Consider the following 19,213-nt stretch of genomic DNA (forward strand, 5'->3'; position numbering starts at 1 on the left):
AATCCTCCCTTGTGTGTTTGTCTTGTGAGTCCCTGTTGCTTAGACGAACATCTCTCTCCCTTTATTCTCGTAGTTCCGAACTACGAATGCTCTGACTTTCTCATTTCACAATGAGAATACGTAGGCACGAGGATGCGAATCCTTGGCGAGCATACTTCTAATTATTCCTTCTTTCGCCTTAGGGCATCACTCATATCTTTCATAATTAACTATCTACCTTCGATCATATATCGTTCATCCAGTGACATACTGTGTCTTTGATATCGAAATACACTTTCCTTGGAATTCCATATACATCCTTTTAGGACACCTGATATAGTCCGCATTTCATACCTAAAGTTGTTTGGCTCTCATCCCAAACATTGAATTCCTTCTTTTTAGCTAAAACCCTACAGTGGAGGTCCGCTAGTCCACATATTGGTTAACGATGTTTCCCTCTATGGTAGAAATCTTACTTATCTTATGGATTCCAATACACTTTCAACTTTTGATTTCAAACAATACTTATCCCGTCACTTGTTACCAAGTTCTTCTATTCTGTGACTTTGGTCACTTCACTCCATTCATTCCATGATACCTTCACATATTACCTTCTTTCACTCCATGTGATATACCTATTCTTTGAGCCAAATACACTATACCTTTGTGCTCCATCTTGTACCCCTTTTGTGAACCAAGAGCCGATTTGTTTGTCTTGTTAGACCTTGTTGCTTAGACGAACATCTCCTTACTTACTTTGCAGCCGCCCTTAGGCAACCCTTTCTTTTCGGTTATTCCAATACAGTGATACAAGTGCTATACGCCCTCACTTGTTGGTTCACACCAGTTTTACTCTTAGGTTCACACTTTCACCCCTTGTTGGAGTTCAAACAACATTATTCTTTGGTTCAGACCATACTTCTATCACACTCCTTTCCACCTCTTGCCTCTAGTTCCTTGAACTTCGAAGCGCTGAATTCCTCATTGCACTATGAGGATACGTAGGCATGAGGGCCCCAATCCTCACCGATAACTTTATCTATTCCTTTCCCTTCCCTTCATTCTTTTGCAAGTAATCTCTAGCTAACACCTATTCGAGCGAGAACAATCAAAACGGTTCCCATGGAGTACCATGGATGTTTGGGGTGCTAATACCTTCCCCTTGCATAACCGACTTCCTTACCCAACATATCTCTTTTCCCTGGGTTTTATCGATGTTTTCCCTTCCCTTTAGGGATAAATAAAGTTCGATGGCGACTCTGTTGTATGTTCGAGCGCGCGATACGTTCAGGTATATTTTCGCTAGCTTCAGCTGGCGACTCTGCTGGGGATACTTCGTTACTGGGAGTATTACCTAGTCGCTAAAAGGAGTCAAGCCTAGTTTAGGTTGTTCCCTCGCTAGTTTAGGTGCTTAACTCATAGCTTTACTCGCTTTTATTTGTCGCATTCGCTTTATATTATGGATATATCTGTTACACTGTTGTTGGGATGGGTTAGATTACATGAGAGGAAAGCTCTATACCCGAGCTTAGTATACACATAGGTTAGACTCGTGGATAGTCGTGTACACCTACATTTTGCGCGTTGGGGGTCACGAGAACCACATCCAGACTAGATTCACTTGGAAGTACTTTTGTCCTGTGAGTATTCACTATGGCAGGGTATTTTCATTTCGAGTCGATGACTCTGGGAGACCTTCTAGGCACCACCTTGGAGCATAGTCCACACCTGTGAGGGGGATATGGGTTTTCATTGCAGGAAACCATAGACTCTACCTACCTTGATACTCATGCTACGTCGAACTTTTGAACTTGCAACATGTGACATTTACAGATTATCCAGAACTTGCCAGGGTTCTGACCCCATGTGACTTATTATCATATCATCATTGCACTATCATTCATCATGACCAATTTTTTTGCATATGCATGTCTTTTCTAGGAATCCAAGAGTCCAATCTATTCACCAAGCAATTGAAGCGAAGCATGAATCCCGAGAGAAAAAGCATCCACAATTACAAGTTTGTGGAACCTCCATTGGCTGTGTTGAGAGGACTTGGGGCGTGTTTAGACCGGACTCACAAAGACGCCTTCAAGGAAACGTATGGTAACCTGCTGAGTATTCTGAACACCGAGGTCAACATCACCATTGTGCACACCTTGGTGCAGTTCTATGATCCGCCACTAAGGTGCTTTACTTTCCAAGACTATCAGCTAGCGCCGACATCGGAAGAGTATTCTCATATTTTGGGTATCAGGATAAAGAACTAGGTACCCTACATCCGCACTAAGGAACTTCCTGAATATCGAGAACTTGCTGAAGCTCTGCATATGGGAAAGAAGGAGATAGAATTGAACCTGAAAAAAAAGGTGGAATCCATGGCTTCACCTCTAAGTTTCTCGTAGACAAAGCTATCACTTTCGTTGAAGCTGGAAGCTGGACGACCTTCAACGCCTATCTAGCTTTACTCATCTATGGGATTGTCTTGTTTCTGAATATGGAGGAGTTCGTAGACTTGGCTTCTATTCACATCTTCTTTACTCAGAACCCAATTCCCACTCTTCTTGTTGATACTTACTATTCCATCCACGTAAGAACCCAAAAGAAGAAAGGGACTATTGTCTGTTGCACCCATTTACGGTATAGATGGTTTATTTCACATCTACCCAGTGAAGGTCCCTTCGTTGAGAACAAAGATAACTTGAAATGGTCCTAGAGGATCATGTCCTTAAAAGCCGAAGACATCCCTTGGTATTCTCGAGTGTATGATGGTGTCAAGCTTATCCTCAATTGTGGAGATTTTCCTAATGTGCCTCTTCTTGGTACGAAATGAGGAATCAACTATAACCCGAGGTTAGCATTGCGACAACTTGGATATCCTATGGTGGACAAACCTGATCTCGAAAGTGTAGAAGGTTTTGTCTTGTACGAAGGAGTCGAAGAGCCAGAGTTGATCAAGAATATTGTCAAGGCTTGGGGGTCGATTTGTCCTCAAGGAAGAGCAGAGATGGGTAAAAAGAATTGTATTGCCAAAGAAGCCTACACCAGTTGGGTCAAGAGCAGAGCCAGTGAAGTCTTATTGCCGTTTCCGCCCGAACCATCCATGAACCTCCAATCTTCTGAGCTAGAGAACCATCCAAATTCTGAGATGGATGAATTTAAGAATGCTATCAAGACTCTAGAGAAAGAGAATGTCGATCTTAAATCTAAGCTTTCTAATAACTCATTAGAGAAAGAGACCTTGAAATTCAATCTGAAACAGAAATGAGACCGAGTTCGCCAAGCTGATGATGAGGTACAGACAGAGGTTTTCAAAAGACTCAAAGTGGGTGACACCCTCAAAGGGACTTATGCCAGTCTGACGACCAAAAAGAAGCAGTTAGCCGAAGCCCAATACCGAGCTGGTAAAGCAGAATCAGAACACATGGAGCAAATGAAGAAACTCTAAAGCCGGCTAGAAGCTTGTAAGAAGGAGTTAAAGGATGAAAGAATCCGCAACAAACAGCTAGAAGTCACCCTTCGCCAGAACCAGTACGAGCTGAATTAGAAGCTAGAAGAGATCCAAAAGCTGAAGGAGCAATCACATGGGAACCCAAATGACAGCAACATACAGTTGAATGAGCATCCTGAAAACCCCTCCGACCAAGGGAAGACAGTTGTGAACGACCCCCCACCTGAAGGGAGTGCGATGTTGGGAAAATGGGGCGCCTGCATGTCTCCCAAATCGCAAGCTTACTATGAGGAGTTGTTATCTAATTATTTCTAGCCGCTTGTATTTCAGTAGATTGAGGTCCGATCGGACTGATGTAATCTTCTTGTAGCTGATGGGCATTTCCTTGATGTATTTGTATTCTGTTTTATTGACATTGAATAAAATAGTTTCTCGATTATTGGCTTCATAAACTGTCTCTCTTTATTCGCTTCATAATTTCTTGTGTTAAATAGACTCGCGGATTCCTTGGAATTTTGTCTTTACAAAAAAATAATAGTAATTTTGAATGCACGTATCAAATCCTTTTACATGCATACATGCATCCATGCATATACTTGCCAAAAGCTGTCAGAAAACAAAATGCTTACACTCGCCGTTTTACTGCAGCAACAACGACGACTCGTCATCCGTACTACACATGCTCCAGCAAATCTAAGATCATGGCCGAATACGAAGCCGACAATGTTGCTATCCGTGAATCCCTTGCCCAGGTGCAAGGAGAGATGAACTTGTTCAGGGGCAACATGGAGATCATCCTTGAGCTCCTCCAATCTCAGAGGAACCCTGCCTCTGCTGCTGCCAATGTCACCCGTGTTGCTGGGGTGACCATTCCTGATACCGCTGCTGGCACTACCGTCGACCCTCCGGCAGAAACTGTGGTGCCTAACTCTGAGAACCTCCAGGTGGTCCCCACGGATCCTGCTATGCTTGCTGTCGCCTACCCGTGGGGAATGCCTCAACACCTTGCTGCTAGCCTCACTAGTGAAGGAGCCTTCTTTCCTCACTCGGCTCTTACCGCTGCTGCTGGAAACTCTGGTTTCCCTTGGGTTCTCCCCGCTCTCCAAACTACTCCGGTCATTGCTGCTGACCCGGAGGACAACCAGGGTCAGGTCCCTGACAACCTCCCCAATGATGAAGAAGACTACCGAGGCCCACGCCTCCACTTCCAACTGCCCAGTTAGGCTGCTCAAGCTGCGAGCACCATCCAGATCCCCGTCCCTTTTGGCTACCCAGGGGCAGGCTCTGTGCCCATGATGATGAACCCTGCATCCCAGTATAAGCAGATAGGGGCACCTCAGGCTCCCAATGCTCAGCCTGGGATGCAATATTTTCAACCTGCTACTGCTGCTCAGACTGTGCCACCAGGTTTCTCTTACCCGCCAATATGGTTCAACCCGAATGTGCCTGCGCCAATCGCTCCTGAAGTCTCTCGATCGGCCAGTCAGGTCGCTCCTCCCATTGTTGATCCAGCCAAACCGGCATATTACCAACTCTTGGACGACAAAATAAGGGCCATTGAGATATTCTCTTCTTTTTGCATAGACGCTCGAGACCTCTGCTTGGTCCCGAATGTGGTGTTGCCTCAAAAGTTCAAAGTGCCCGACCTCCCCAAGTACAAAGCCTTAGTTGTCCCCGCAGTCATCTCACTATGTATTGTAGGAAGATGGCTTAGCATATTGATAACGACAACCTCCTGATTCATTGCTTCCAGGATAGCCTAACTGGGGCTTCCTTGGACTGGTATATGAGTTTGGAGCGCTCGAAGATTCGATCATGGAGGGACCTCTCTAAGGCATTTTTGAAACAATACAAGTACAACCTTGACATGGCTCCAACAAGGCTTCAACTACAGAACCAGTCACAAAGATCTAATGAAACCTTCAAGGAGTATGCTCAACATTGGCGCGAAATGGTGTCTAGGGTTCGACCAACACTATCTGACAATGAGTTGGTTGACATCTTCATGGGTACGCTGCAAGGGCTGTATTTCGAGAAAATGATTGGCAGTTCATCAACAAACTTCGCCGATATGGTTACTATTGGGGAACGTGTTAAGAGTGGGTTGAAATCGGGAAAGATAGCAGACACGACCGCGCCGCAAACAGTCAATAAGAGGCCGCATGGGGGCTTCGCAAAGAAGAAAGAGGGGGAAGCAAACGATATAATGGCGAAGGCTCGCCCCCGATATCGAGTTCCGACAACCCCTATGTCGTATTACCCATACCAGTACATTGCCGCAGCTCAATACCAACATCCGCCTTTCCAGTATCAACCGCAGAGAGACAATCGACAATCAACATCCACTCAGAGAAATCCAAACCAACAATATAATCGAGCACAAAACCAAGGGAACAATTTGGGAACCACCCCCAATTTGACAAAATTCTAGTGTCGTACTCCGAATTAGTCCCCTATCTGGTTCATGTAGGGGCGATCATACCAAAAGAATTGCCCGTGACCACTCCTCCATTCCGCAACAACCACGATCCTAATGCTTCGTGCGCGTATCATGCCAGATTCATAGGGCACTCCACAGAAAATTGTTGGGCACTTAAGTGTAAGATTCAAGACTTGATAAACCAGAATATCCTGACCTTCTCCGAAGAAAAATCGAATGTAAAGACAAATCCTTTGTCGAATCATAGCGGCGCGTCAGTTAACACCGTGATTGAAGAGGTAAATGCCGAAGTCGTACTGAAAGTTGAAGAGGTGAAGACTCTGATGTCTGTTATGTTACAAAAGCTTGAACAGTTTGGGTTTTTAGAAGAGGTGCATGATGATTGTACAGTATGCGAGTTTGATCCAGATAGTTGCGAGCAGTTGAAAGGCTGCGTACAAGCACTAATGGACCAAGGGTTAATACAGTTCTCTAGAGCTCAAGCAGCAGAAGAGGTAGTGGTAATTGAACTGATAACAATTGTATACAAGAAGAAGAAGGTTGAAGCTCCTCCCAAGAGGATTCAGCCGATCCATTTCCGTGTTCCAACTCCGTTTCCGTATCATAATACCAAGGTAGTGCCTTGGAATTATGAGACCACAACGTATTTGGGAGGGAAAGAAATCCGCATTCCTGATACAGAGATCGTCAACTTTGCTGGAGCGGGACGCATGACTCAAAGTGGCCGTGTATTTGCTCCCAAATACACTCATAGGGTGTCTCCAGCACCCACAATTGTCTCACCTAAAGAGAAGGCAACTCCTACGCCGACTCCACAAGCGAAGACCACTGTACTCGCCATTCCGACCGTGATGACTGCTCCGGTGTTGACGAGAGTTATTGACAATGATAAAGCTGCAGAGGCTGAAGTCTCCAAGGGTAAAGGGCCGATGATTGAAAAAGAACAGTCTGATGATCATAAGAAGAGTATCACTTTTGTGGAAAGTCAGGAATTCCTCAAACTGATCAAGAAGAGTGACTTCAAGATTGTTGAGCAGTTGAGCCAAACGCCTTCCAAGATATCAATTTTGTCTTTGCTATTGAGTTCTGAGGCTCATCACAAAGCATTGCTGAAAGTTCTAAATACCGCTCACGTGATGCAAGATATCACGGTCGATCAATTTGACGACGTGGTTGCCAACATCACCGCTAGTAGGTATCTAGGATTTAATGAAGTAGAGTTACCTCCTGGGGGAAAGGCCCACAACAAAGCACTACATATTTCGGTCACATGTACTGACTCCCTCTTATCACGAGTCCTTGTTGATACTGGATCCTCGCTTAATGTACTACCAAAATCTACATTAAGCCAGTTACAGTTTAAGGGGCCCGAGATGAGAACCAGTGCAATGATTGTTAGAGCTTTCGAAGGTTCCCGAAGGCAGGTAATTGGGGAGGTCGATTTGCCTATCTATGTTGGACCACACCAATTCGATATCACTTTTCAAGTCATGGACATCAACCTAACCTACAGTTGTTTGTTGGGCCGACCATGGATTCATGCCGTTGGGGCAGTCACTTCTACTTTGCACCAGAAGTTGAAGTACTTGATAGATGACAAGCTGGTAATTGTGTGTGGGGAAGAAGATTTATTGGTCAGTGAACTCTTCTCCTTTAGATATGTTGAAACATATGAGGGGATCGTCGAGGTTCCGCTCCACTGTCTAGAGTTTGAAGATGCCAGTTCCGCATCCGCCAACAACAATCAACCATCCATGCCATCCTATCCTCAGCGAAGAGTGCCAAGCAGACATTGGAGAAAGGCCCGCTTCCCGGTTGGGGCAAGGTCGTCAATGTGGCAGAAAAGCGCGACAGGTTTGGTATCGGTTATCACCTAGCAACACGCAAGGTGGGTCCGAAGAAAAAGCAATTCAACCCGGTCAAGTTCAGCAGCGCCGACTATCAAAATAAGCATACTGTAGCAGTCATCGGAGAGTCCAGTGGTAACAAGCCAGGGGCATCCAGCCTTGTTCGCAGATGTCCTCCAGGATTCAAGCTTCCCAATTGGATGGCCACCGTGATACCTATGGTGTACTCGGAAAGAACGTAATGCATTTTGTTTTCTCCGTCCCTCGTCCCTGCCCGAGACGAGAGGATAGCTTGTAAGGGCCCCCATGTTTAAAAGTATTATGTGAATAAATAAAAGTACTTTTTGCATGCAAAACTGGTGTTCCTTTTCTTTCAGTTATTTCTCGTTTTCACTAAAAACAACGAAATGGCAAAAGTTTTCTTTTCTTTTTCCACTTTTTCTCAAAAAGAAGCATACTAAAATAAGCTCATCATATGCAGAGCAAATAAAATCACTGATTACAACATGGCTAAAATCAACTGTGAGTCTGGACTTCCAATCAACCAAGCTAAAGATGACAGTGAGGAAGATTACGAATTACCAGCTGAACTAGCACGACTCCTTGAGCACGAAGGAAAAGTGATTCAGCCATACAAAGAACCAGTGAATGTTATTAACTTGGGTTCTGAAACTGACAAAAAAGAGGTAGAAGTTGGGGCATCTCTCGCCAAGCATGTACACTCCGAGTTGGTAGATATGTTGCGTGAATATGTGGACGTCTTCGCTTGGTCATATCAAGATATGCCAGGGTTAGACACCAGCATTGTTGAACATCATCTACCGCTTAAGCCCGAATGTCCTCCGGTCAAGAAGAAGCTCAGAAGGACCAGACCTGATATGGCGCTCAAGATCAAGGAAGAGGTTAAAAAGCAGCTAGACGCTGGCTTCTTAGCCATTTCTGAGTATCCACAGTGGGTTGCTAATATCGTTCCAGTTCCTAAGAAAGATGGTAAAGTCAGAATATGTGTAGACTACCGAGACCTCAATAGAGCCAGCCCAAAGGATGACTTCCCTTTGCCTCATATTGATATCTTGGTCGACAACACAACTCAATTCTCCGTCTTTTCTTTCATGGATAGGTTCTCTGGGTACAATCAGATAAAGATATCACCAAACAATATGGAGAAGACAACCTTTATCACACCTTGGGGAACTTACTACTACAAAGTCATGCCATTCGGCTTGAAGAATGCAGCGGCAACATATCAACGCGCCATGGTAACACTCTTTCATGACATCATTCATGAAGAGATCGAGGTTTACGTGGACGACATGATTGCCAAATCCAGAACTGAGGTTTACGTGGACTCCGAAAGTTTAAACTGCGTCTGAATCCAGCCAAATGTACTTTTGGAGTCCGATCAGGTAAACTTTTTGGGTTTCATAGTCAGTCAGAAGGGTATTGAGGTTGATCCCGACAAAGTTCGAGCCATCCAAGATATGCCAGCTCCCCGAACAGAAAAAGAAGTCTGAGGCTTCCTTGGACGACTTAATTACATCTCCAGATTCATATCTCACCTGACAGCTACCTGCGAACCAATTTTCAAGTTGTTGAGAAAGAATCAATCGATTGTGTGGAACGACGATTGCCAAGGGGCATTCGATAAAATAAAAAAGTACTTGCAAGAACCACCAATCTTAGTTCCACCGGTTCCTAGTATACCGTGCATTATGTATCTGACAGTGTTGAATGAATCCATGGGTTGCGTTTTGGGTCAACATGACGACACAAGCAAGAAAGAACATGCTATCTACTATCTCAGCAAGAAATTCACTGAATGTGAGACCCGATACTCACTTTTAGAGAAGACTTGTTGTGCCTTGACTTGGGTTTCTCGACGCCTGAGACAATATATGATTTGACATACTACTTTATTGATATCAAAGATGGATCCGATAAAGTACATATTCGAAAAGCCTGTTGTTACTGGTAGAATTGCCCGGTGGAAAATGCTGATAACCGAGTATGACATACAGTATGTGACCCAGAAAGCAATAAAGGAGAGTATTCTGTCTGACTATCTAGCCCACCTGCCTGTTGAAGTCTACCAACCATTAAAGTTTGACTTTCCAGATGAAGACATCATGTTTATCAGAGATTTTATTATGCCAGGCTTCGAGGTAAGCCCTGAGGAAGGCCCCGAACCAGGATCGCGATGGACACTCGTGTTCGACTGTGCTTCCAATGCCCGAGGTCATGGTATAAGTGTTGTTATCACTTCTCCAACTGGTTTCCACATCCCCTTCACCGCTAGATTATGTTTTGACTGCACCAACAATATGGCAGAATATGAAGCATGTATCTACGATTTAAAGGCGACAATCGACTTGAGAATCAAAATCCTCGAGGTATTCGGTGATTCAGCTCTGGTGATCAATTAGGTGAAAGGCGATTGGGAGACTCGGGATAGCAAGTTGATACCCTACAAAGAGCACATCAGAAAACTGATACCCTATTTTGATGAAATCTCCTTTCATCATATTTCTAGGGAAGAAAATCAGTTAGCAAACGCTCTAGCTACGTTGGTATCTATGTTCGAAGTCAAATGGAAGAATGAAGCACCATCCATCCAAATTGACCACTTAGATGAACCAGCACATTGTCTAGCCATTGAGGCCGATCCTGACGATAAGCCTTGGTTCTATGACATAAAGACATTTCTGGAGAAATAACAGTATCCCGAGGGTATATCCATTACTGATAAGAAAGCTCTGAGAAGACTCTCTTCTAAGTTCTTCCTAAACGGTGATGTACTATACAAAAGGAATTATGATTCTATATTGCTCAGATGCATGGATAGACATGAAACTAGTACAATCATAAGATCCATACACAAAGGCTGCAAGGGTGTACATGCGAAGGGTCCTGCCATGGCCAAGAAGATTCTCCGGGCTGGTTATTATTGGACGACAATGGAGGTTGATTGCTATAACTTTGTGAAAAGATGACATAAGTGTCAGATATATGGTGATAAGATCTTTGTACCACCAACTTCGTTGAACGTTCTAACTTCTCCATGGCCTTTTTCTATGTGGGGCATCGATATGATTGGGATGATAGAACCCAAAGCTTCCAATGGATATCGATTCATCCTAGTTGCTATTGATTACTTCACGAAATGGGTCGAGGCTGCTTCATATGCTAATGTCACTCGACAAGTGGTTACCCGGTTTATCAAGAAAGAGATAATTTGTCGCTATGGGATACCTAGCAAGATCATCACTGATAACACCAGTAATCTCAATAACACTATGATGAGGGAGTTGTGTGAAGAATTCAAGATCAAGCACCACAACTCTTCACCATACCGGCCCAAGATGAATGGTGTCGTAGAAGCAGCTAACAAGAATATCAAGAGGATCATCCAGAAGATGGTCAAGACATACAAGGACTGGCATGAGATGTTACCTTTCGGTTTGCATGGCTACAGAACTTCAGTCCGCACATCCACTAGGGAAACTCCGTACTCTCTGGTTTATGGGATGGATGTTGTCCTACCAATCGAAGTTGAGATTCCTTCACTCAGGGTCATCATGGAAGCAGATCTTGATGAAGCTGAATGGGTTCAATCTCGGTATGACCAACTGAATCTAATTGAAGAGAAGCGTTTGACTTCCGTCTGTCATGGTCAGTTATACCAAAGACGTCTCAAACAAGCTTTTGATAAGAAGGTTCTTCCTCGGTCGTACCACGCGGGAGACCTCGTGCTCAAGAGATATTTTACCAGTCACTCAGATCCGCGAGGCAAATGGACTCCCAACTATGAGGGACCTTTTGTAGTCAAAAAGGCCTTCTCAGGTGGGTCTCTAATCCTCACAACAATGGATGGGGAAGATTTTCCCTCGCCAGTGAATGCAGACATAGTCAAAAAATATTATGCCTAAAAAGAAATGATGAAAAGCCCGCTAGATTGACCTCCACAAGGTGAGTCTAGGAAAAAATGGCTATCCCGATGGACCAAAAAATGATTTGTCCATGCAAAAGTTAGGGAATATATTTGAAGCTCGCTAAGTCGAAAACCCGAAAGGGCGGCTTAGGCAAAAAGGAGCATCCTGGTGGACAAAAAGAATTGAAAGATCCAGGAAAAAGTTAGGGATAAAGGCATCGACTATAATTCTTGAGTCTACCCGCTACAAGCTAGATATCAGAGGGTCAAGGACCGATCCAGTCACCGTCAGCCGAAGCAAGGCCTTGGGATTCAGATTATATGGTAGATTAAGGCCAATGTTGTAATCATACAAAATTATTTCCCATTGCCATTTCAATTATTTTTTCAATTTTTGCAACATCCTCATTAAGGGCGTTTGCATCCTTGTACTCAACATATGTACAAATTCCATATCAATAAAATTCAGTTTATTCTATCCAATGTGTTGTTCTATGTTTTGTATGCAAAATAACTGACTTGTCTTAATCACATAATGCTTTAAAATTCCCGGGAATAATAAAAAGCTCCATTAATAGAGAAACAATTTGCATTACCGTTGAAATCCGATAAACCTGATAGGTGGTTGGTGATTCAACAATAGTGTTGCTTGGATGCCTGTGACATTCAATTGACTAGGGCACCATGGAGACTCCAGCCTGTTAGTGTTCCTTAACTAGCAAGGGATTCCGTGATGGCAGCATTAACACCAATTGAAACTTCTCGAAGATCATATTCTAATTCTTGATGACGAGTCAAAATCCCTACCACAATAAAGACTCATCCTTACAAAAGCATGCATCATAAAAAATAAGCATACCTCATGCACTGCATAAAACATATCCTCCACACTGGTAATAAAGCCAATCATTTGGTCCAGAAAATTTCAGGCACATGGGTATTTAATCCTCTTCTACCTTGAATACCCGAAAAACTTCCGCTATTCCTGTATTCAGGTCCAAGAAGATTAAATAGGGGTAGCTGTTGTACCCCTAAATTTGCCCTCCCCTTTCTCACCTATGTATCTAATCACTTGATCAAGAGATGACTTGCATACATCCATAACTCATCCACGTGCATCATTCCTCATGAATTCAAAAGAAACTTGGGCCCAGGAAGCTAGGGCTCACACAGGTATTAAGGGCCAAAGGCATGGTTTGATTCACATCATTGGCATGGGGGATGTGAAACCCTAATAATGGTGAAGGTTTGACTTCAACAAAGTTGTGACTAGACAACCTGGGGCATTCAAAACCCTAATTTCTCAAGGCAGGATCTCTTGGAGCTTCCCTAGGCCTCATCTTGGTCTCCAAAGCCCTAATCAGGAGATGGTGATCTGATGAACCTGGTGGCTTGATTGTGTATCTTTCTTGGAGCATTGGTCTTAGTTCAAAGTCAATGGTGTTATTCATTTGGTTGTGGACACATCTTTGATCCTGGTCATCTGAACAATCAAACCCCCTGTGTTTCAAGCCACTTGTTGGTCATGCCATTGGTTCATGGACACTTTGTCAAAACCCTAGTCTTGTGGTCTCATTTGATGGCTTTGTTCATGTACATTATTAGTCAAGTTATTTTTCAAAAGTCCAATATCCAAGTCATAAAACAAGATAGTTTAGAAACCAATTTCAATCATTTTTCAAACCATTTCATGTCATTACATATGATTCCATACAAGAAAATACAAAATTTGACATTTTGGCCAAATTGTCGACTTTGGTCAACAGTTGACTTTTTGGTCTCTGCGACTTCCCTGTTCTTGTTCTCTGCGACTTCCACAACACGGCCCCACTTATCAATGTTGCCAGCTTGAATAGCCTCTTGTGCATCTTTCAAAGAATACATGGGTGCCCCAACTTTCCTCAATTCATCAGCAATGGATAAATCTTGGAACAATGTTCCAACTTCCTCCTCAGCATCAACATAGTTAAAAGATGACAGATGGCTCACCAATAATGCCTTCTCACCACCAATAACGACAAGTTTGTCGTTCTTCACAAATTTCAGCTTCTGGTGAAGAGTAGACGTCACAGCTCCAGCTTCATGAATCCATGGCCTTCCCACTTAGTAGATATAGGCTGGGTGGATATCCATTACCTAGAAAGTAATTTAGAAATCACTCGGACCTATCTTCACCGGAAGGTCCACTTCTCCAATAACAGTTTTACGAGAACCGTCGAACACTTTGACAACTACGCTGTTATACCTCATTGGGGAGCCTTGGTAAGACAGTCTTGGCATAGTTGATTTTGGAAATACATTCGATGATGATCCAGTGTCAACCAACACATTGGATAGAGCGTCCTCCTTGCAATTCATCGAAATGTGTAATGCCAAATTGTGATTTCTGCCTTCCTCAGGAAGCTCTTCATCACAAAAACTCAAATTGTTACAAGAAGTGATGTTGGCAACAATGTGGTCAAACTGATCCACAGTAACGTCATGTTCAACATAAGCTTGTTCCAACACTTTCTGCAATGCCTCTCTGTGTGCCTTAGAATTCATCAACAATGACAACACAAAGATCTTTGACGGTGTTTGGAGCAACTGCTCCACGATGTTGAATTCACTTATCTTTATTAGGCATAATACTTCATCATCATCGTTAGTCTTCAATTTGATGGATTCACCATACTGATACATTGGAGCACTAACCAGATTCACTATAGGAATCTCTGCTTTCTTCCCTATGGAAACATCTTCTACAGCCTTCGGGAACACTGGACTGAATACCCGACCACTATGGGACACCTTTACAATATCTGCAATATTCACCATTGAGTCTGCAACTGGTAGAGGAACCTCTTGACCATTTTTAATCATTGTGGCATTATACTAATATGGCACAACTTTATCGGATGAATAAGGGACATGGCCCGCTAACCGTATTACCAACGACGATATCGATCCGTTGACATTATTGTTGTTGCTGCTATCAAATTGAATGACTACCCACTCAGGGGCCTTGAACCCTAGCACTATCACATTCACATTGTTTCCCTAATGGCGGGACTGGAAAATTTGAATAAGACCTTCATCCATCAGCCTTTGAATATCCCTCTTGATAATAACACATCCACGAGGGTTCATATTGCAAATCACACAACCATCATGGTCATGTTCACATTCACTGACCAAGCAAATATCTTTATGCATTGCAACTAAAGATCTTTTGATATAGCGGACATCATAAATCTTGAACTCACCTGGACAACCGTCCACCATGTTCGCTGATGCATTACCATGAGGAGACAACAGATTTGGTTTTAAGTTTGGTGCTCTGTCCTCAAAGGAAACCATACCATTTTTCACAAGTTTTTGAACTTCATATTTTAGTGGATAGAAATTCTCTATGTCATGGCCAGAGGCTCCCTAGTGAAAAGCACAATGAAGCCCGGGCTTGAACCACCACGATAGTGGCTCAGGAATTTGCGAAGTGTTTCTCGGCTGAATAAGATTCTTGAGTACTAATGACGGGTATAATTTTGCGTATGTCATAGGAATAGGGTCAAAAGAGACATTCTGTTAATCCACTGAAAGGTATTTTGTTATATACGAGTACACCTAAGAGATGGGCATACTCCTCCAACGTACGCACAAACTAATAATCATGAAAAGTGAAGAACCGGTAGAGAGGGTCATAAAATTGCACCAGAGGATAATACGGATAACAACTTCCCATGACGTTGCTTGAAGTCCAAAGGATCTAATACAAAGGATAATAATTTAGTTAATTCCTTCAAATCAAGACATTTGAAACTCTACTTCTTAGTGTTCCTTCGTCCATAATCCATGGTCTGAAAATGTTTGCAAATAAGACCTTAGTTTCCTTGAAATTTGCTTTTTCTATGATGAATGTTATGATGTGCATGAATGCAACAATCACAAATAAGGGATCACACACAAGGCAAACACAAACAAAGGTTAAGGGATGGATCAAGTCATCGTCAAGATCAATCATCCATTTTAGTGGATTATGGTTTTCACCTTATCAACACCCAAGTTCCATTGATATTGACGAGACTTGATCGAATCAACCGAGAATCAAAGGGTTTGTTGCGAGTCACGAGCATGAAGTCAAGTTAAGAACCATCCCAAAGGAGTGTACTGAGGATAAAAAACCTATAACTCATGTTCTAAGAAGTTCCCAGAGTCTTGATCCCTTCTATCGGATATTATAGGTTAGGATGACTGACTCATCAACCCGTAATATTCTCAAGAGAAACTCGTCTGAGTGTAGTATTGTGTAACAACTGTTATGAAGTCTATACCTGAACAGTCTCCACACTACATCCTAAATAGGCCATGTTGGGTTAAATGTTCTACGGTCCTTAGCTTCTCGGACTCCCAGATCGAAAAAAGTAATGTCTATCCACAATTAACTCGTGTGACATCAATAATTCCAAACGGGTCTTCACTGAATAGATGGGTCTCAAGCCAACTTGTTAAGGATTACTCCACACAAGTTGAACATGACTATACCATCCTCCTATCTTAATTGCACTCAAGTCTGGGTTAGAACTTATCTCACCACACAGAGATCACCAAGCACAAGAGACAAATCATACAACACAAACAACATAAAAACATCAAATATATAAATATATACACATAAAAAAGTAGGCTAAACCCATTGAGGACTACTCCCCGGCAGAGTCACCACTTAATTTCTGTAGCGGTAAATTCATGACCATCAAGCTATGGATAAGCTTTACGTCAATAAAACCAGACTCGCCACCGCGCTTTTATTATTTCCAAAGGAAAAGGGAAAAGTACGAACAAAACCAAAAGATAAGAAGTTTTCAAATCAAAACTAATAAAATGCCAGAGATTATAGGTAAAGGGGTTGGTTACACAGAGGGCAGATGTTAGCACCCAAAGTGTCCTAGGTACTCCTAGGGAGCCCTTTTTTTATGTGTGCATATGTGTTTGGTATAAAAGATGTTTGACAAAATATAGAGTGTGGGGATGAGAAAAGAATTCATTAATTGTATTTTTTTATTTGACAAGACCTTCGGTCTTATGCCTACGTACCAACATAAAAATGAGAGATCAAAACCCCTTAGTTCGTGGTAAAATTTTCAAAGAGGTTGGTGAATTGCTTTTAACAAAAATTTAACAAGAAAAGGCACAAACGACCAAAAATTTGAATGGAGTTGTTAGTTCTTTTTGTCTTTTGAAATTTAAGTTAATATGGTTAAGTTTATTTACAAATTTGATTTAAGAAAAGAAGTTTAAAATTTCAATGGCATAAGGCCAAAGTTTCTAATCATTAAAACATGTTTAAGTTGGAAATCACAAGCAAAGATTTTTTTTGAAAAGAGGGAGAGATTTGAAATTTAAGAAGTGGGAGGAGATAAAGAGACTACCCTAAGCAAAATTTAAAAGTTAAGACTTGAAAAGATCTGACCAATGAGATGCAATCCAACAGACAAGAATGTCATATAGAAACTCATTTTCCTTTGGACCTTAATCAAGCAATGAGCAATATCCAGACATCATGAAGATCAAGGCATCAAATAAAGATAGCCACATCCAAGCAAGCACTCCAATAGCCAGCAGTCTTCAAATGTTTTCCAGTGTATCAGATGAAATATTCCTTCATCAACTAAGAACAAAACATTAGACATAGACAATAATAACAAAATAACAATTAAGCATAAAGATAGAGTAGTAGATAAAATCAATGGTGCTCAAAAGTTTTACATCAGATGAAGGCACAATTCAAGATAGCTCAGTCTCAAATGTTGGCATTGGCCAAGTCCTTTAGCATAGGGAATGTTGCCTAATCCTAAGTCCAAAAGATCAGATCAAGTCCAACAGTCTACCAAATGTTTTTTAGGGTTTTTGTTGTTATTAGATGTTTTAAGGTCCTAAGACCATAAACAAAACCAAAAGCAAGCAAACAATATATACAATCACAAGATATGGCTCAAATGAGCAAAGGTAAAATGGCTTGAAACATAAAAAAGTTACATGAAATATAAATGGAAATGAATGATAAAGGTAGTTAAATTTTAAACTGCATAAAGTAAATGACTTGAAAGTAAAGCAATATTAATAAGAGTTAGTCAAGGGTTAATCAAATGTTAGTGGTGAATTTTAATTGATTAAGTCATTCTTTGGATAACACTCAACCATTCATTCACAAGTATGAATCCTTAAACCAAGACATCTTCCATGAGAAGCGCTCCAACTTGGATTATTCAGCAAGTATGCCACTAGCTCTCATGAAAGGAAAAAAGGCTAAGTTTCCACACAATTCCATGAAGAATTGGAGACTTACAATCTCACTTACTAGAATGATATGCCTTTTTGATCAAATTTAGCTCTATGTTAAGCAATCATAATTGGACTTATGTAGAAGTCATAACTATCTAAGGTCGGGCAATAAAAACATAGGTGTTAATGCATGTTAGAGATTTGGTACAAAGAACCAAACTTATAAAACATACCACACACTAAAAGAAAATAGGAGGGACCTATCTCAACCATACTTGTATTGATTCATTTAACACAAGGTCAGTGATGAATCAATTAGCTTTTAGACATTAGAGATTTCATTGGTCAAATGAGGGAATGGGGAAGAATAGGGATGAAGATGAAGAGGGAAGGGGAAATAGAAACCCAAATTGATCATGAGAGGAAATTCATCTGATCAATACCATCCATTCATTTTGGAAGATGAAATGTACATTTCATCAATCCCCTAAATCCAATGGTTTTGATCAAACAAAAGTCAAATCAACCATGACCAATGCCCAAATAGAAAGTCAAATATCACAAGACCATAAAAATGGCTCAACATAATTTTTAAACATTTAATCAATTAAAAATCACATTAAAAATGAATTAAAATGCATTTTAATTTGGACAAAACCTCAAATCCCTTCAAAACACTAAATAAATGTCCAATGGATTTATCCTAGGTCAAGAAAGGTCAAAGAACCTTAGACAAAAAAGTTCACAATTTTTAGAAAGACAGAAGTATTTCAAAACAATTAAAAATATGCATAAAAACATTTAATTCATGAAAAATACCAAAATTAATCCAAAAAATAAATTTAATTCAAATTATGGAAGAGAAAAATATTTAAATATTTTTGGTGAAAGTCTCGTATTTTTTGGATTAAAAATGAAATTATTATGAATTAAACAAAATAAAAGGATTGAATGAAAAATCAGAAAATATAAAAAAAAACAAGGGCCATCAGATCTCCCTCATTAATTGAGGTGGCAGATGTGATGGCCAAGTGCGCGCTTCCATCATGTTCTACAGTCAACGTGTGTAAACGCGCGGTAATCATGAAGGAGGGTCAGGATTAAAACGTGGATGTGAGATCAGATGGTTTAGGTCATGCCAACATACCATCGAGCCCTAGCTCCAGCCATCTTCTCTGGTGGACCTAACCGGAGTGGTCCACCACAAACCACCATAAAAATGAAAAGTAAGGACATGGTTTTAAAAGGAAAAATGCTCAGGAGCACGAATCTAACCTCCATTTCTTCCAATTCCAAGTATATTGAAA

The 19,213-nt window shown here is 41.5% G+C and overlaps 1 protein-coding gene across 1 annotated transcript; it reads left to right on the forward strand.

Moving 5' to 3' along the window:
- Positions 1 to 9,645: 9,645 nt before the first annotated feature.
- On the forward strand, positions 9,646 to 10,140 carry LOC127079556 (uncharacterized). The gene has a single exon (XM_051019941.1). The coding sequence runs from the start codon at positions 9,646 to 9,648 to the stop codon at positions 10,138 to 10,140; it is 495 nt and encodes a 164-aa protein (XP_050875898.1).
- Positions 10,141 to 19,213: the final 9,073 nt, after the last annotated feature.

The sequence above is a fragment of the Lathyrus oleraceus genome, chromosome 5, assembly GCF_024323335.1.
Source record: "Lathyrus oleraceus cultivar Zhongwan6 chromosome 5, CAAS_Psat_ZW6_1.0, whole genome shotgun sequence".
Lineage (NCBI taxonomy): Eukaryota > Viridiplantae > Streptophyta > Magnoliopsida > Fabales > Fabaceae > Lathyrus > Lathyrus oleraceus.